A 20,307-nucleotide genomic window follows, 5' to 3' on the forward strand; every position below is an offset into this window, starting at 1 on the left:
ACATGTGACAAATATTTCTATTACTAGAATAATAATGTAATTTTCTTTATAATCATTGATCATCACATCACTATAAACAAATATTTTCTTATGTGAATGGGATCTGGAGGCAATGCCAAAGGATTTTGGTATCTGAAGTGTTCTGGTGTTCATCTGTAGTTCACGTAATATTGACCAATCAGGTTTAAGCAGGCTTTGGTTGCCCATAGGTAGACAATCCGTATGAAGCGGTGGAACGCAGTGGCTGAAATGTAATGTCTGCACCCATCAGCGATCGTCTGACAATGATCTAGCTTCTTAAACAAATAAATAGCTGTTAATAGAGATTATCTGAAATGCTGTCTGGATCGTCTCAAGATGATATTTAACTCTTAACAATGAGTGGTGCACAGAAGACGATGTCTTGGCCCAGATATCTGCCGGCCATATCGGATCTCTAGAAATATTGGCTGTTGGACACAGAAGCTTATTATAAGTGATGGCTGATAGGCCCAGAAGTTGGGTCATTGATATTCAGTGTACTACCCAACACTGCCCATTACTGCCCTAGTTAACAAGTTACTAGTTACCTGTTACAATAAAAATATTACTTTTCCCAGTAAGGAGTAGTGCAACGAATCATTAATAAAAATTTCAGTAATAAAAGTACAGTTACCCAAAATCAAATAACTCATTACAACTTTACTTTTGTTATCACACCACTACTGATTTATAATCCAGCAATTAATCACATCCCTGTATTGATTTTCTCAATTGTGATGTTGCACGTGCATGTAGCAAGCACAAAGCTAGTTTGCAAAATAGAAACATTTCCCTTAAGTAACTGGAAATATTGATATTACTCTTTTTTTTGGGGGGGGGGTGATGATGACATGAGCATCGTTGTTTCAGGTAGCGGTACTAAAACTCTTTCCTCTGTAAGAGACACATTCTGAAACCTCAGATTTACTACGACCGATAACACAACAACATGAAGCTCCAGGAAATACACCCTACCAAAAGTGAGCCCTCCTCGGCTGTGGAGGATGGCAGCAGCCCTGCCAAGCTACTGGAACTGATGAAGCTTGTGGCTGGATATGTGGTGGACATCTCCGCAATTGACTTGATGGAGATGACCCTGAAAGAAGCACATGAGAAATCTGAATTTTGAGGAGGAAAGACACAATTACCAACTTTGTGGTCTGTAACGGAAAGTAATGTAATGAGTAGTGTAATGAATTACTGTTGTAAGGCAGTAAAAAGTAAAGTAATAAAATTAATTTTAAAAAGAGTAATGAGTCATGAGTAATATAGAACAAGTTCAACACTGTTGATATTCCTGCAATGACTTCTGTAAATGCAGTGCGTATGTATGCAGCAGCATCTATTATTATCTTAATGTTCTCAGATTTTCTTTCACTTCCAGTGGTACGGTCAATAACCGTCGCCATAGAGGCCAAAAACTTCATCTGGTCCTTAAACAAGCAATATCCTCCTGAGACCATGTGTCCTCATATGAGGACATCACATTTTGAGTTTACTTGACCTTATACTTCATTCTACTTAACTCAGACCTGTTGTCCTCATTCGTGGACACTTCTTTGTGCCATCTAGTGATAGTCAGACCACAATACAGTGATCCATGTAAAATCAAGATGGCAGCCATGTCTGCCAAGTCAATCTGCAGCTGATCCTGGCACAAAAGAGGACAAGGTCCAAAACCTGATCACATTTTATGGTTGAAACTAGTTTATTCATGATTAATAACATTTGTAGTTTGATGTGGCAACAAATTTGACCAATTTTAGCAACAGTAACAAGACAAGACGCTGTTAACTAGGAAGTACTTGTTTGAGGACATAAGGACTTATCCTCTCATTTGTAGTGTCGCTCACCAGACCTTTCTCAAGAAAAGAAAGGTCTGGCTGGGCCGACTCTCACTTTGAGATTGGAGAAAAAAACGCCCCGGCTGCTTATACTTCTTTCAACCAATCACAATCGTTCTGGGCGGTGCCACAGCAACGGTGCACTTGCAAAAATATTGCCGGGGGGAAACAGGTTTTGGTGTAACACGCCCACAAAAATATCGCCTACAGGACGCGAACCATGGCAGAAAAATGGCTACATCCCCGCAAGATCAAACACCGCAACACTGCTACACACCCGGAGGTGGTAGGGCGGGACTTCAGCGGGTGGCTCGTTCCGCCCAATGAGAGGCTGATCTCTGCAGCGAACTTCCGCCCACTCAGACTATCTCATTTGAGAACATTAGGACTTTCTTATGGACTTATTTGAGGACGTTGGGACATTGCCATTGACAGTGTTTGTTTTTTTGTGCTTATCAGGTCCTACTGATTCCAAATAGCTAGGAGAAGTTAAAAATGCATACCAAACAAAACTCTGGGTGTCAGGAGAAAATCCCTCATGCTTCCTGACTGACTTGTCCTCATTGGCTTCCTGTCTTACATTTAAAAATCATTTGGATTAATATGTTTTGTGAAATCTGATTTTAAAAAAAAAGCCCAGTATTTTTGTATTTTTGTAATAGTACAGTTTCAAAACGTTGATAATCTTTTAGCTCAGGTTGTCCAGATTTCAGGGATATGAAGCATTTGAAGATATTCCAAGAAAGGACATCACAATAAGTAAAAAATACCAATGTAGGCACTGGCAGACCGTTTTTATTGTAGAGTTCAAAGGGTTAAAAGAAACGAAAAGGAAGTGTGTACAGATACACACAAACGTCCTTGCAGAAAACCCTATGATCAGAGAAGACATTAAAGAAGTGTTGCTCTCTTGATATTTTGGTCGAATCCCTGTGTCAGCATTTCTTTGTGCTGCAGGTTTTTCTGTTTCCCTGCAAGCTGTCCCATGCAGACGCTCCCTGGCTGTCCACCCTGCCCACCCCCCCCACCCCCCCCAGGGAGTGTCTATAAAATCCCTGCAGCGTGACAGACAGACACTTTCCACCTCAGTCGGACAGTCAGACAGACGGCCAAGACGACACCTCCTTTCTTCTCTGACAGCACGAGTCAGGTAGGCTGACTGCGGAGCCAGTTCTAAGCTCTGGTTGGTAAAAAAAAAAAAACAACAACTTCCTGTTTGTTTGTCTCTCTGGTTTAACACTGTTTGTGCTGAGCCTGACTCATTTCTTTTACTTTTACTAGTTTAGTTTGTGGGAGGTTTTTTAGAGGAAGTTGGGCATTAAATCAGATTATAACTCAGTTTCCTTCTGTCTCACAGTGTTAATGGTTCTTTGTCTAAACCAAAAATCAAAACCCTCAGGGCTTTGACTTTCTGCCGCCTGAAGGTCAAAGTGCTGAAGAGCTGAACAAATGAAATGTGACAAACAGCAGAAGCACAAAGTCCAAACAGAGCGACAGAATGGCATGATCTGAAATGTGTAAGATGTGCCTTCAGTGATACCTTCATTGTTTCATTTTGTATGAACTCAACACTTACAGTAAGTACAGGAAGTATATAGCAGTTGTAAATATAAGAGAGATAAGATAAAACTTTATTAATCCCACACTTTACATTATTAGTAATGTAGCCTACAAAAAGTGTGCTATTTTGTAATGTACTAAGGATGTCATTAGTGCAACTAAAGACATACTAAAATACAATTAAGTGACTACTTTTTTTAATTCACTATTAAAATGCTGTTAAATATACTCAAGTATATCTTTTATTACTAATGCTGTACTTTTAAAATGAACTTTTTGCTACTTTAAGTGAATTTCAATACATTTTCAGGTAACTGTTAATACACTTATTCAGTAGATATATTTCTAAATAAAGTACACTTTATTATAATTTGTTACGCATTTCAAGTATACTTAAATTATAATAAAAATACTTACAGTAGAAACAAAGTTGGATTAAAGTATGTCTTTTTTTAGAAAGTACAGCATTAGTAATAAAAGATGTACTTAAGTTTATTCAAGTGCATATTAATGGTGTTTCAAAATAGTATAGTCAAGTGCACTTCATTGTAATTTAGTCTTAAGTGACACTGATGACATAGCATTAGTATATTAAGTACATTGTTAGTATCAAAAATAGCACACTTTTAGTATTAAGCATGTGCCCATGGAAGTATACTTTAGTATACCAAAGTATACTTTATTTGTGGGTTAGTAGTATTAGTCGCATTAGTCTCAGCAATAGCAGTCAAAGTAGCAGTTGTGTCAGTAGTAGTTTTAGCAGTAGTGTTCAGAGTGGCAGTCTTAAACCGAAAGGTGTATCTGTACTTTAAGTAGTAGTATGTATGCTAGTAGTATGACTGTAGCAGTTCGGTAGTAGTTTCAGGTTTATCAGTACTTTAGGTAGTAGTATTTGTATTGACAGTAACTCAAGCAGTAGTATGAGAAGTAACAGAAGTGTTAGCAGTGTTTTTTTTAGTATTTTAGTTTTTTGTGTCGTCAACTCTCAGATTAGTACTTAAATTTGTCCTTCGTGTGTATGTGTGTGTGTGTGTGTGTACATCTTCAACTACGATGGACCGCCAGAAGAAGTGTGTGTACAGTAAAGTCTTTGTAAAGGCCATTCGTGGTTTCAAGTGTACTGTAACCACTCAGCTGTTGTTCAGCTGCCATGTCTGGCCTATCACTGTGCACTGCTGACGTGCACACTCACACTCACATAAGGTTACATAACACTTTCTACTCCTGCTGACAGGCTAATACAACTTACTTATACAACTTTAACTATTGTTAGTTAAGCAATAGTAACAGTGCTGCGACTTTACTAATGTTGCTGTTATATTGCTGCTGCTACTGCAGCAGTACCATTAATACTGTTACTACTGTGAATCTGCCACAGCTAACATACAAAACATGAAACTTTGTGATAGAAAATGTGATGGTACGTGGAATTACACCATCCGGGGTCCATCACATGATCCCAGTGGGCCCAAAATGACTTTTCCCCATAGGCTTAGTTTGGGAAAGAGACGGCTGTAAATCAGTAGATACATTTTTTTAGCGTCACAACCCCTGAGAAATGACTCGTGTCACTATCAAGTTTTTATCCATTTAGTCTGATAATGTTTGGAAAGTCTTGAAGAGCCACATGATCGAATCATTTGATCTTATTTCAAGTTAGTGGAGCGCTAAACAGGAAGTTAGTCTGCAGAAGTCTATAGTTCGCCTGCTCTATAGGTCGCACAGTGTGGGTAATTTCATACACTGCAGCTGAACTACTTTGGTTTCATAAGCCCTCGAGCAACTTTTATAGAAATGAACGGAGCCCCGCCTCCAGCGCTGTATCCAGGTCTCTTTATACATCCATGGATTGACCAGCCAATAAACTAATGAGTTTGCTGAAAAGACACATTCACACACTTTTCTTAGAGGGTTTCGTAGTGATGGATGAACTTGGATGTTGTGGTGGTCGTGTCACTGATTTCTGAGCTGCTGACCTTGCACACCGTTGTTTTCTTCTTTCAACTTATCTGTATCAAGTGTTCGTGAAGTCTCAAGTCGAAAATACTAAATCAAAGTTCAGTCGAGTCTTTAATCAAGCATCTTACTTCCGCCGGCCAAGTGGCTAACTTCCTGTTTAGCACTCTGCTAACTTCAATGGAGATAAAATAATTTAATCTTGTGGCTCTTCTAGACTTTCCAAATATTATCAGATGAAATAGATCAAATCCAGAAAGTAAAATGAGTCTCTCTGGGCAGTACGTGACGGACCACGGAAATTGCAGTACCATTGTTTGGCCACTATGAAAATTAGCTTCAATGCCCGTCAAACTTCTTGAGGGCCTGGCATTCAGTGAGCGGCATACCAAGAAAGTAAATACTGAAGCTAAAAACTTTTTTTGGTATATGTGCCAGTCGAGCAGTTCCATTTGAATAAATAGGCGCCATTTTGGCATCCAGTATCTAGTTACTATACATCAGTGCCACTTCTGGACTACTGCCAATATGCTAATACTAATATGCTACCACGGGTAGCACTATAATAACTACTGCTGCTAACATCACTGCACGTGCTGCTATCAGGGCTAGCACTGCAAATAATGCTAATGATGCTAATACTGATATGACTGCTAAAACTGTTCTGACTACTACTGATGAACTACAACAGATTTACAGTTTTACAGCTCACACTTCTTAAACTAATGCTACAATAGTGACGCTGTATCTACTTCTAAGGCTGCTTCGATTGTTACTTTGGTAATATGCAAGTTTGACTATTATTTCAAGCTAATGCCAATGCTTCTGCTAATGCTACAACTAGTGCTGTTATGTAATTGTAATAATAATTATAATAATAACACTGCTAACCCTACTGCCAGTGTTGGGATGTAACTAAATACATTTACTCAAGTACTGTGGCCTACTTAAGTATGAATTTGAGAAACTTGTACTTTACTTGAGTCTGTTCTTTTCATGCCACTTTATGCTTCTACTCCACTACAAATATTGTACTTCTTACTTCATTGCAATTATCTGAAAGCTAGTTACTGTACAAATTAAGATTTTTGCATCAACAGCATAAGGAAAGTTTATATATGATGTTTTGTTGTAAATTAACAACCAAACAGTTTATACAAGTACAGCTTAAATGATTAGTCGATTTATCAATAAACTGATTGACAGAAAATTGATTGGCAACTTTTTTTTTTTATTAACATTTAAGTTGTTTTGTCATTTATTTTGAATAATTTAGAGTCTTTTGGGTGATTTTTTAAAATCTGGATTGGGTATTTTTAATTTTAAGTGCACGTTTCCAATTATACCTACTTTTACGTAAGGAACATTTTAAATGCAGGACTTTTACATGGAGCTAAGTATTTTTATTGTTTGGTATTAGATACTTTTACTTAAAAGAAGGGAGTCATCAGCTATTTTCTGAGTAGCTGATGAGCTGCGCGTTAGGTGTTCATCTATGTATATTTCAGGAATGTAGTCTATTGGCAATAAGTATCAGCTATAGTAGCTGGTAATACCCAGAACATTTCCCAGCCTAGTTTTTAAATAATTCAGCAATAATTTTAATAATAACAACAGTTATATACAACTACAATAACAAAAGAAGTAAATGTAGAAACAATACAATAGCAATTAAAGACGAAGTTAAGAGGTAAAGTGACGGTGATGTGGTTGATAATCTTGTACATATGTAAATGGTGAACATGAGAATAATATGTATGTGATTAAATGATGATACTTAGTGTTGTCTGTATTAATACAGCAAAAGAGACTTATAAGATAGCCTTGTATATAATGTGGTAAGACGGTATGCCATATTAGCATAATATAGTATAATATTTTAGTATAGTTAGGAATATAGTAAAAGATGCAATGTAGTAATAGTAATATAAAAAAAAGCTATACCATAAGACACAGGTCTTTAAGGAACACCTTTACTGATCCCCAATAGAGAAATTAATATATAATAATAACATAAGTACATACAGTATAATAATCATAATAATGACTATGGTATAGTATAATATGAAATAAAATATATATCCATCAGATGAGTGTTACACTTGCAGAAACTGTGATCACAGTGTTGGTAATTAAGGTTTTTTTGCCAAGTAGGTCTTTGCAGTATTGATGCATCGCTTAAATGAACAAGGAGAAAATGAAATTAACAATAAATGCAAGCGTTGCAACAATCAAGGGTCAAACAGAGAAAATAAAATTACCATAAAAATATGAAAAAAAATACGACAAAAGTTTGTAAAATATATCTGAATAAAATAGAAGAGCTGTGCAGTTTTTGAAGTGGTAGTCATGTGCAAAAGTTCACAGTATTCAGTATATAAATAAAGTGTGCACTGTCAAGAGATGTGTGTTAATGTAACGATGTCGGTGATGTATTTCAGTGAGCAAACCTTTAGTTATCAGAGTGGCTGAAGAGGTTGATATCGTCTCACAGTCACAAATACCTCTGTTAAATGTCAAGAGCATTAATAAGTGTGTGTGTGACCGTAATTCTATAACAGTAAGGAGGAAGTCCTGAACTCTGTCGAAAGGTCAGGGAAAAGGTCACAGGGTTTTTCACACCACATTTACTGTATTAATAACTCAGGAGGAAGAGGAGAGAATATTTATCCTTCAACCCCCCCCCCGCCTCTGTCACCACAATGGTCTCTCCCTTTCTCCTATTGGTCCTTAGTAACCACCTGTTGTCAGTGAAAATCTGTGATTGGCTGAGTGGGAGGGGGGCGGTGTCTGATAGGGGACAGGGCCTGCCGTCATGGAGACATCATGGCGTTACACAGGATCTCTGCAGCAGGTCACACATAATTCACACACTAACACACACACACACTTACACTAACACACACATGCACACAAACACAGTGAGTTTAGTAGTTTGGCCTCTGGTTCATAATGGGTTCTTTTTGTTTTTTTCAAGGTCGCTGGTTCATTTCTCTCTGTCCAAACTGAAACATTTCCAACACATCACCTGTCTCTCTCTCTCTCCTGTCTCCCACCTGTCTGTCTCTCTGTCACCATCAGTCAGGATGTCTATCACTAAGATTCACGCTCGGGAGATTCTGGACTCCAGAGGAAACCCCACAGTTGAGGTGGACCTGTGGACAGCTAAAGGTGAGCAGCCGCAAGCTTTAACTACTTTTACCTGTAACTAGAGATGAAAAAGGTGAAGTCGTAGGAAAAGTTGAAAAAAGTGGGAATGGGTTTCATTACTATGAATGTCATTGAAAAGTTCAATTATACCAATAATGTATGAAAAATGTGAAACATTTTAAGACTTGAGTTGAGTTTCTAGCTGGTAATACGAAGGAGCACAACTTGTCCTACATTTTGACCTACAATAATGTATGAAGAGTAGGGTTGTCATGAGAACCGATAGTTCGGTACCAAGTCGATGCCAACATGCAAAAAATACGTCGGTACCTTTTTTTTTTCTGTACCATAAGTACCAAAAAACAACTTTGCCTTCAGCGGACCATGTCATGTCAACCAAGAAAATGCAATAATTTACTGATAACAGATCATTCTTCCACCTTGAAAAGTAGTTCTTCAGCAACATCAAAAATCCATCAAAAGAACAACTCCAACTGTCTGTCTGTCTCTCTTGCTGTCTGTGTGTCTCTCAGGTCTTTTCAGAGCAGCAGTCCCCAGCGGTGCATCAACTGGAGTCCATGAAGCTCTGGAGCTCCGCGATGGAGACAAGAGCCGCTATCTGGGCAAAGGTACGAGCAAGGCAGCTCCAGGCTGAGGGTTCAGATCCTCACAGAGCACCAACACCACAGGTCGAACTCTCAGTGTGTCTGTCTGTCTGTCTGTAACATCTCTGTCCTTCCTGCCAGGTACCATCAAGGCTGTGGACCATGTGAACAAGGACATCGCCCCCAAGCTGATTGAGAAGGTATCAGCAAATAACCAATACCTCAAAAACAAAACAACACATCACAAAGTCAATATGATTCAACTCGACGTTTAGAAAAACCTAGAATAAAAAGGCTGCCTCTCTGTCTGTCTGTCTGTCTGCCTGTCTGTCTGTCTCTCCAGAACTTCAGCGTTGTCGAGCAGGAGAAGATCGACAAGTTCATGCTGGATTTGGATGCCACTGAGAACAAATGTAAGAAACTGTCTGTCTCTCAGTCTGACCTGTCTCTCTCTGTCCTGTCTGTCTCTCAGTCTGACCTGTCTGTCTCTGACCTGTCTTTATGTCTCTGACCTGTCTGTCTCTCAGTCTGACCAGGATTTGTCTCCCTCTGACCTGTCTGTCTGTCTCTCTCTCTGTCTGACTTGTCTGTCTCTCAGCATGACCTGTTTGTCTGTCTCTAACCTGTCTGTCTGTCTCTGACCTGTCTCTCAGTCTGAACTGTCTCTCTGTCTCTCTACAGCTAAGTTCGGTGCTAATGCCATCCTGGGCGTGTCGCTGGCCGTCTGTAAGGCCGGAGCAGCGGAGAAGGGAGTTCCTCTTTACCGCCACATCGCTGACCTTGCCGGGCACAAAGATGTCATTCTTCCTGTTCCTGTGAGTGGGATGGGCTTTTAGTGGGTGGGAGGGGCTTATGCTATGACATCAGCAACGTCAATTACAACTAAACAGCCTGCTAATACTGATCATTTGCACTCAGTGGCTATGGCTACTAAAAAACTTACTTTATTCGTCCCAGAGGGAAATTTGTTTCCACTAATTGTACATTTACAGAGATCGATCACAAATATCACACGCACAGACATATCACAGACATCACAAAACATCACATGTTCAATTACAGAGGTAAAGTTAGCATTGTTAACAAGTAAAAAGGTAATTTAAAGTTAGCATAGGTAGCTAGTTAAATGATCATAAGGTAGCAGATGCGGCTAAACAAATGGTGAAATGACTATAAAGTTAGCATATGCTACTGGTTAAATCATGAAATGAACATAAAGTTAGCATGAGTGGCTAATTATTATGGTGAAATTATCATAAAGTTAGCAAAGCTGGCCAATTAAGTCACGACGTTACTTTAATGTTAGAATAGGTGACTAATTATAATGGTGAAATTACTGTTAAGTTAGCATAGGAGCTAACTAAATGGTGAAAGGAAAATAAAGTTAGCATGGGAAGCTAATTATAAGTGTGAAATGATTATAAAGTTAGCATATATGGCTAGTTAAATGGGGAAATGGTTATAAAGTTAACATGTGTGGCTAGCTTAATGGTGAAATTACTATATAGTTAGCATATTTGGCTAGTTCAATGGTTAAATGACTATAAGGTTAGCATATGTAGCTAGTTCAATGGTGAAATGACTATAAGGTTAGCATATGAGGCTAGTTCAATGGTGAAATGACTATAAGGTTAGCATATGAGGTTAGTTCAATGGTGAAATGCCTATATAGTTAGCATATTTGGCTAGTTCAATGGTGAAATGCCTGTAAGGTTAGCATAGGTGGCTAGTTACATGGTAAAATAATTATAAAGCTAGCATAGTTGGCTAGTTCAATGGTAAAGTGACCATAAAGTTAGCATATGTAGCTAGTTCAATGGTGAAATGACTATAAGGTTAGCATATGAAGCTAGTTCAATGGTGAAAAGCCTATAATGTGAGCATATGAGGCTAGTTCAATGGTGAAATACCTATATAGTTAGCATATGTAGCTAGTTCAATGTTGAAATGACTATAAAGTTAGTATGGGTGGGTAATGAAATTAATTGTTATAACTGTTTCCTCTTCAGGCCTTTAACGTCATTAACGGTGGAAGCCATGCTGGAAACAAACTGGCCATGCAGGAGTTCATGATTCTTCCAGTCGGAGCCGCCAACTTCCACGAGGCCATGAGGATCGGAGCTGAGGTCAGTACTTGTACTGGTACTTGTATTGTTAGTATTACTTTGCATCCACAGATTGTACATGTCTGACTGTACTCTGATGTTCAGGTGTACCACAACCTGAAGAACGTGATCAAGGCCAAGTACGGTAAAGACGCCACCAACGTGGGAGACGAGGGTGGCTTTGCCCCCAACATCCTGGAGAACAATGAGGGTGAGACATCCGCCTGTCTGACTGATCTTAGGTGTACCATTAGCATTATGTTACAGGGGGCGTGTCATATCAAAAAAACAAAAAACGTATTCCTTTCCTCCCCCCTTGCAGCTCTGGAGCTTCTGAAGACTGCCATCGAAAAGGCCGGTTACCCCGACAAGATCATCATCGGGATGGACGTGGCAGCTTCTGAGTTCTTCCGCAGTGGGAAGTACGACCTGGACTTCAAGTCCCCCGACGACCCGGCCAGACACATCACCGGAGAGAAGCTGGGAGACCTGTACCGCAGCTTCATCAAGAACTACCCCGGTAAAAACACACGCTTCACATTTCTGTTCAGTTTCTACGAGAACAAACAGAAACTAAAATCAGGGAACGTAAACACTTCTGCATCACATATGACTTGTAAAATCATTTACTCTGTATTTACTGTGTCTCTACCTGTCTGTCTCTCTGTCTGTCTCCAGTCCAGTCCATCGAGGATCCATTTGACCAGGATGACTGGGAGAACTGGGCCAAGTTCACCAGCTCCACAGACATCCAGGTGAGAAACACTCCAGGAGAAGTTCCTGAAAACGACTGCCGTAACTTTAAAGAGACTCACCTGTCTGTCTGTGTGTTTTTAACCAATCAGATTGTAGGAGACGACCTGACGGTGACCAATCCCAAGAGGATCCAGCAGGCGGTGGAGAAGAAGGCCTGCAACTGTCTGTTGCTCAAAGTTAACCAGATCGGCTCCGTGACCGAGTCCATTCAGGCGTAAGACACCTTTCTGTCTGTTCCTCTGTCTGTTCTTCTGTTTGTTTGTCTGTCTGTTGGACTGATTGTTGGATTGATTGATTGATTGATTGATTGATTGATTGCCAGTATTCGAGCCAGAATATAACTTGGATTTCTTGCTCCTGTCTGTCTCTCAGGTGCAAGCTGGCTCAGAGCAGTGGTTGGGGTGTGATGGTCAGCCATCGCTCCGGAGAGACTGAGGACACCTTCATCTCTGACCTGGTGGTCGGACTCTGCACCGGACAGGTAGACAGACAGACAGACACTCAGACAGACAGACAGTGAGATAAACAGGGAGACAGGTAGAGGGACACAAAATCAGATAGTAATGTAGACAGACAGGTAGATTGCTACTTGGGTGAAAACAAGAACAACAACTACAATAATGTCTGATTCACTGACCATCTGTCTCTGTCTTTACCTGTCTCTCTCAGATTAAGACCGGTGCCCCCTGCAGGTCGGAGCGTCTCGCCAAATACAATCAGCTGATGAGGTGAGAATTTCATTTACACAATTACATAACAAAGTAAAATCAGTCCTTTAATTGTTTGGTTTACAAAGTAAAAGCATGGCTGACTTACAAATCATTTTACAGATATCTGCAATGAATATTTAGTGTAGCTAGTAAATGTTTAAACGCCTTGCCACAGTTACCTCTGTGACCTTTTGTGACCTCTGACCTGCAGGATCGAGGAGGAGCTGGGAGACAAGGCCAAGTTCGCAGGCAAAGACTACCGCCACCCAAAGATCAACTAAAGCGCTGTCCTGCCTTCCTGTCTGTCACCATGACAACTGACTGACAACTGATGACCCCCCTGAAGCCCCTCCCCTCTAAAGCAGGGGGTGAGAGGTCAGAGGTGGCAGCTGGTGTGAGCCCGCCTTCCTAGCTATAATTCCATTAATGATGTTTTCTATATAAAACACAATAAAAACTAAAGAATCAAACTTCACTCAGTGTGTTTGTCTTCATTAACACGACGTCTCTTCATCAGTTAAACTAATGTGGAGATTGAAAATACAACAAAATCCTGCCGAGCTGCAGAGCCCCCAACAGACATGCAGTTTTAAACGTCAACAGGGCAGGTTTGTTGTCAGTTATTCTTTAGTTTGGCCAATCGGAGGCTCACAATCCTGTCAGTAAAAACTTCTCAGATTATAATTCAGCCAATCACTTCACAGTAGTGGAAGTATTCAACATTTCAACTCGCTAGTTATGCTAGTGCTAGCTGGCATCTGCGAATTGACTCCCCGATCTTAGCAGCGTATTGTACCTTTCACCACAGCTCATTTTATAAGGACACCACAAGAAAACACATTCTTTGTTTAGATTATCAAACAGACAATGGATCATAGATGTTTGTTTATGGCTGCCAGTGATAGCTAGCGTGGCTAGCATGCTAGGTAAGTTAGCTGAAAAGTTTGAAAAGTATGTTTCTACTTTAAAATGTTGATTAATATGTTGCCGCTTGTTGATACTTTGTCGAGGGTTACTGTTAGAATGAATGGTGCGGGTGCTCATGTCCGCCCGTCCTGAGGACAGGGACAGAAACCCTGCGGAAAAAATGACAAGTGGGTTGGCTTGTCAACTTTTAAGATAGCTAACGCTGGCAGCCGGAAACACATCCGTAATCCATCGTCTGTTTGATAAGCTGAACAAAGGACACACGTCCAGAGCAGCTGTGGCTCAAAGGTAGAGCGGTTCGACCCCCGGCTCCTCCAGTCTGTACGTCAAAGTATCCTTGAGCAAGATACTGAACCCCAAATTTCTCCTGATGATGCTTCCATGGGTGTGTGAGTGTGTTAAAAACTGAGTAGCAGTGTGGCACTTTGTCTGGTAGTCTCGGCCACCAGTGTATTAAAGTGTGTGTGAATGTGACTCGTAGTATAAAAAGCGCTTTCAGTAGTGCTATACAAATACAGCTCTATTTTCAGTTTACCATTACCATTAGTTTAAGAAGTGTGAGCTGTAAAACTGTAAACTTTTTTTTCCATTTTCCTTGCTTCTGTTTTGCCTCTTCTTCTTCTTCTGTTTTGAATCTTATTTTCACTTGACTTCCTGACGGGTTTTAGCGCCTCATGGGGCGGGTACAGCTGACCATTCAGCCAATCGTGCTCATTGTTCAGAGACAAACGTCACCCGTATCTCATGCTAAGCAAAGTGTGATTGGCTGGAAACATGTCACATGGGAACAGATGCCTTCAGGGCTCACAAAAAAACTCTGGCATACTGATTACAACCACACATTCATGAAATGGTCAAATTATCGTACATTTGGCCTTTTTTTGGGATTACTGATCGTACATCGTATAGAGGACCAAATTATCGTACAAATACGATAGTTATCATACACCTGGCAACGCTGCTAGCTTTATAGCTAGCGAGCTAGTGTGCTAGCCAGTGGAAATGTTTTCTACTTCCACTTTAAACAGGCAGTTGCAAACTCAAAATGTTATTTTTACACCAATGATATAAAAAATATATATATAGCAACCTCAATTCGTACAGTGTAAAACTGTGGCTCTGGTCACGCTTGCATTTGCACGCTTAAAACGGCGGCTTTACGGCTCTGCAGGTTTTTAGACTAATATAGAAAAACAGAAATATAACAATAACCAGAGTGCAGATTGTCACAGACCTTTTTTTATTGATCTAATTTTCCGTTTCAGTTTGTTAGTGTTAAATATTCATTAATATGGTGGAATAAATGTCAGAATAACGTCTGAGCAGATGTGTAATATGTTGTACATCAGGTTAGTTACACTGACAGTCACATTTACTGATATAATTAGCCTCAAACATGAATAACGTTTAGTTACAAACACACTCAAAAGTTTCCTATCGGAGCTTTTCACTAGCACCTGAATGCAGCACACTGAGAGAAACGTATTAAAACTCAATAAAGTCTCCCAAAATATTTAAGTAACAGAAACTGGATGGTGCTCTAATTTTAGTTTGTGGGGCAGTGACATAAAACAAGATTTCTCACACTCCACTTGAGGCCATCATTCACGTACACACACACACACACACACACTCGGCTGTGACGTCAATGCCGATTGGTTGAAGCAGTTTGGAGTGAGGGCAGCCTGTTGCCTGGAGAGGAGCAGCAGCCGTGATGAGTTTTACTGAAGCAGCGAAACACGACCTGTTTAAACCAAACCAATGATAATAATATCATCAGCGTCATCATCTTCTTCATCTTCATCACTGTCTCTGCCGCTTAGCCTGATATATCTCCATCACCACGAACACACACACCCAAACCCACACACTAAAACTCACCAGAGCACCAAATGTGGATTAATCCGCTGCTGAAAATAGTCCCCAAACAATGTCAGCCATTTATACCAAACCACTATAATTCAGTTGTGTTTCACAGTTCGCCCTGATACCACCCAACACCACACATTTTGTTTTATTTTCATTTAGTGACATGAATGCATTGTAGGATACTTTGAGTCCATACAGTTTATAATAATTTCCAAACTTTTCACCTCTGAGATCATACTGGGTCTTCCTCAAGGATCATTCCAGTGTCTTCATTCCCCTTTTGGCATCTTTTCAAGGACTCCTGGAAACATGTTTTCTGGTTTAACGTGGTTTGTGAGGACACGTGTGTTTCGCTGTGGGGGGGCAGGAATTTGTGTGCGTCACAACAAACACACACACACACACACACACACACACACACACACTTAGTCACACACATTGGTTTTGTGATCAGTGACCTCGTTCTCTCTAATGAGGTGATTGATGAGCCATTCTTACTGCATGTGTGAGTGTGTGTGTGTGTGTGTGTGTTTTATGTGCGTGGTTGATGACGTCAGAGGCTGAATGGGGGGCGGAGTTTTGTCTGACTGGGACAAAGACGACGGGGGGTCATTAAACACACACATACACACACACCTATCCTCTGAACGATGTGAACCTCTGTAGCCCCGCCCCCCTTCCACAGGAAATAGTTGCTAGCGACGACCCGGTCGCCGCGGTGACAGTTTACGATGAGGCAGGACGACCGAGGTCAGAGGCCGTGAGGGTCTAAGAGGGAGAGAGAGAGACAGAGGATACTGGGCTCTGATTGGTCGGATCCACAGACCTGCCAACACTTTGAGATCACAGCTCCAGGTGTGTCAACCTGCAGGTAACCATAGCAACAGTCTTTGAGGGGACCCAGGGTCCTTGAGTCCCCTTAAGGAGCATTTATGGACTTGTGGTTTCTTCTCCGGACATTATAATCCCTCAAGTATTCCAGCACCTGGTCTCTCAAGAGACAAAAATAAATTCAAGGACCTCTGAAGCCCCTCAAGAACACTTTCCAGGGCTGCTTGAACCTCCTCAAGGACCATCTTAGCCTCCTCAGTGACTTCCTGTGCCTCTGCAGAGCCCCAACGAATCTCTTCAAAGACCTTAAATACTCCTCAAGGACTCTATGAACTGCTTCAATAATCCCTTAAACCTAATTAATGATTCCAGGATCCCCTATAATGACTGGACACCCTTAGGACACCAGGAACATCTTCAGGGACCAGTTTAGCTTCCTGAAGCACCTCTGATACTTTCTCAAGGACTAAAGAACCCTCTGAAGGTAACCTAGAACCATTTCAAGGACCATTTAAGCCTCTCTGTGGACCTATGGGACCCTTGAAGGACTTCAGGATCATCTTCCAGGACTGCAGCACCCTTAACAACCTCTATAGCGTTCTCAGTTACTCCTTGTACTTTCTGATGTACTTTTAAACCCCCTCAAGGATCCCAGGAACATCTTCAAGGACATTTTTAGTGCCTTTGGTACTATTTCAAGGACTGTAGAACTCTCTTATTGTATCCTGGAGTCTCTTCAAGGACCCTTTGAGCCTCCTCATTGACTCTGGCACCTACTCCCGTACTCCAGGACCTCCGCCTGGACTCCAGGACCTCTGCCTGGACTCCAGGACCTCCTGATTAAAAAGTGATATTTGTGAATGAAATCTTTCACAGGTGTGTTTTTTTTCATGAAGCTTTATGTCTGGTACCCCTGAAGGACTACAGTATCATCTTCCAGGACTGGAGCATCCATAACAACCACTAAAGCCCCCTCAATTACTTCTTATATTTTCTCAGGGACTCCCTCAAGGACCCCAGGGTCATCTTCAAGGACCGTTTTGGCTTCTTCCAGTATCTTTGATACCTTCTGAAAGACTGTAGAATCCTCTCAAGGTATCCTGGAGCCTCTTCAAGGACCCTTTGAGCCTTTCCATTGACCTCTGGCACATCTTCCTGGTCTCCAGGACCTCCTCCTGGACTCCAGGACCTCCTGATTGACAGTGATGTTTGTGAATGAATTCTTTCACAGGTGTTTTTTTCATGAAGCATTGCGTCTGATTGGTCGATATTTTTGTCTCTGTCTTCGTCCATGTTTCAAAGTTTTCACACACACAGCTCGTCTGTCTTTGTCCCATTCACTGCACTTTGTGTGTGTGTGTGTGTGTGTGTGTGTGTGTGTGTGTGTGTGTGTGTGTGTGACCCGTTGTCGAGGGTAACAGCAGTAAGAATGTGTGACATCACAGCACTGAGTCGTATATAATCCTGCGTGTGTTGTCTGCATGTAGACCAGAGACCCGTCCTGACACTGAGACAGGACAGACATCAGCTGAGACCAATAATCAATACTTTTATTGGAGGACATTATTTGGACGACCAGCAGGATCTTCTGCAGTTTTGTTGTTGTTGGGATATTTCTCTTCTGTGTCAGTAAGTTCTGCTGTTTTAATATTCTGTAGGATCAATATTCTGTTTGTTCTTCACATGTGGTAAAATGTTTAATCCTTCAGCTGCTGCTGGAAAAATTACACAGACCAATAAAGTTTCATATTTCAAATCTGATTTGATCTCATCTAGTCTAATACAATTATTGAAAAATATATATATAAAACGATCTAATCTCATATAAGTTTAAGTTTTATTTTTACTGAAAAGTGTAATTAAATTTAATTACAATTAAAATCTAATCTAATAAAATTTGATTTGATCTCATCCAGTCTAATTAAATAATTGAAAAAATTAAAAATATAACATAAAATAATCCTGTTTTGAAAGATCCAATGTAATATGATTTTAATCATTTTTTCTAAAAAGTCTAATTAATATTAATTACAGCTAAAAATCTAATAAAATTTAATTTGATCTCTTTAAATGTAATCCATTTAAACCTGATACAATATTTCCATCTATAATGTAGTACAGCAGACGTACTGAGTACTGAGTACTAAGTAACATGAGATAAGAGTATTCAGAGTACAAGTACCTCATCATTATACTTAACTTCTTGAGACGTCTGCTTTTGTTTGGTATGTATTTTTAATCCCCCCCCCCAGATATTTAAGATTACTGGACCCGATAAGTAGTGCTTAGTTCTTTATACTTATCGGGTCCTAATAATCTTAAATATCTGGGGGGAACAAAAGCAGACGCCTCAAGAAGTTAAATATAATGATGAGGTACTTATATATATGTATATATATATATACTAGTCCATACCCATTGAGTGCACAGGTGCCCACGTACAGTTTCACATGGTGTGTGTTTGGGATACAGGTCATAGGAAATTGCAGATTAAATAGTCAACTGAACCCATTAAGAAGAGCAATGTACAGAGAATGAATACTGAATACAGAGAATGCACATAGGCATTGAGGATGAGTCCTCAATGCCTATGTGCAGTTTCACAAAGATTGACCACATCAGTGAGTAGAAAAACGTGGGACAGACAGAATGACTGACTGACAGAATGACACACTGACAGTTTCTGTGATTATGTACAGCATACCATACCATGACTTAGTCATACCAAACATTAGAAAACACCAACATTGGTCCACAGGGGGAGCCACAGTGATCGGTCGCATTTTAGCCATTTTGAAGCATTTTTCTGTTGTTATAGCGCCACCCAGTTGCCAATTAGAGTTAAATTTCTCCAGTCACCTTGAGGCGTCCTGTTCTACATATCTACCAAGTTTAGTAAAAATCCATATGGCGGTTAGGCCTAGATAAGAAATGAGCTCTCTAGCGCCCCCATTTTGTTTGATGGGGTCAATAATGGAGGGGTCCCCTCAGATTATGTGTGGTCATATGCCTACAAAGTTGCGTGGTGATGGGTGAAACCCTTGAGATGTTATACACCTTTATGTGATGAGCCACGCCCTCCGCAATATTCATTGCCTTATAGAAGCTCAGTTTTAGTAAGTTTTCCAACTTTTGCCAAGAGGGAACTTTAGATATTGGTCCCTAGATTATGTTCACCCAGTTTCATGCAGATCGCTCAAACTTCCTAGGAAGAGATCCATTTGAAGTGTTTTTCAAAAAATTCAAAATGGCGGAAAATCTATATAAGCGGAAGTTATGGGTTCTTGAGGCAAATGTGTTCCTCATGAGGAGAGGCATCTCTGTGCAAAGTTTCATGTCTCTACGACATACGGGGCATGAGATATGCCCATTCAAAGTTTGACATTTCAATGGGTTGCTATAGCGCCCCCCTTTGGCCAATTGATGTAATATTGCTTCATTCACATCCTCCCATGACCCTCTACCACTGTGCCAAATTTCACATGGATTGACCAAGTCAGTGAGGAGAAAAACGTGGAACAGACACACACACAGAGTTTTGGTCATTATATAGTAAGATATATATGTCATAATTTTAATAAAGTATAAAACTGCTAATTTTGATGACTGAACAAGACAAAGCTAAAACAAGACATTTCATTTGTTCGTTTAGTAGCTCTGTATGAATTTTTTCTTGCTCCTTACTCCAAGCTCGGAATGTCCTTCTGTCTGTCCCGGTGTCCTCAAATGAGACGATACTCAAGTCCCAGCACAAACCCAAACTGTGATGTCGTCCTATGAGGACGCAGGGTCACAGGAGGTTATGTACAGTCGCTGAGTGAATGTACTTTTCACCACAAACAGCCTGAAGTCTGTTTACACTTCATTTCATGTTCAGCTGCTTCTTCTTCTTCCCACAGTGATGATGATGATGATGATGTGTCATTACTCAACATGAATCCACTGATGTGTTCATGAGTTCCCCGACTCAGTT

At 40.4% G+C, this 20,307-nt stretch overlaps 1 protein-coding gene across 3 annotated transcripts; it reads left to right on the forward strand.

The window, feature by feature from the left end:
• Positions 1 to 2,889: 2,889 nt before the first annotated feature.
• eno3 (enolase 3, (beta, muscle)) lies at positions 2,890 to 13,182 on the forward strand. Of its 3 annotated transcripts, none has more exons than XM_050067478.1 (14): positions 2,890 to 3,015; positions 8,463 to 8,552; positions 9,065 to 9,160; positions 9,278 to 9,336; positions 9,480 to 9,549; positions 9,818 to 9,951; positions 11,146 to 11,262; positions 11,347 to 11,452; positions 11,564 to 11,761; positions 11,920 to 11,996; positions 12,087 to 12,211; positions 12,370 to 12,478; positions 12,667 to 12,725; positions 12,919 to 13,182. In XM_050067478.1, exons 2-14 carry the CDS (start codon positions 8,468 to 8,470, stop codon positions 12,986 to 12,988), a joined length of 1,305 nt encoding a protein of 434 aa, XP_049923435.1. In that variant the 5' UTR covers positions 2,890 to 3,015; positions 8,463 to 8,467; the 3' UTR covers positions 12,989 to 13,182. The 3 variants fall into 3 exon arrangements, with proteins under 3 accessions (XP_049923435.1, XP_049923438.1, XP_049923436.1); XM_050067481.1 differs by having other exon boundaries at positions 2,953 to 3,048; XM_050067479.1 differs by having other exon boundaries at positions 2,964 to 3,015; positions 8,467 to 8,552.
• The last annotated feature ends 7,125 nt before the right edge of the window (positions 13,183 to 20,307 follow it).

Source organism: Epinephelus moara, chromosome 17, assembly GCF_006386435.1.
Source record: "Epinephelus moara isolate mb chromosome 17, YSFRI_EMoa_1.0, whole genome shotgun sequence".
NCBI classification, from domain to species: domain Eukaryota; kingdom Metazoa; phylum Chordata; class Actinopteri; order Perciformes; family Serranidae; genus Epinephelus; species Epinephelus moara.

Excerpts from the sequence above, each read along its gene's own strand:
- eno3 (XM_050067478.1), top strand. The coding sequence starts at position 8,468 with ATGTCTATCACTAAGATTCACGCTCGGGAGATTCTGGACTCCAGAGGA. Across the intron at positions 9,550-9,817 it reads GGATGCCACTGAGAACAAAT|CTAAGTTCGGTGCTAATGCC; the intron begins GTAAGAAACTGT and ends GTCTCTCTACAG. Across the intron at positions 11,263-11,346 it reads CCATGAGGATCGGAGCTGAG|GTGTACCACAACCTGAAGAA; the intron begins GTCAGTACTTGT and ends TCTGATGTTCAG.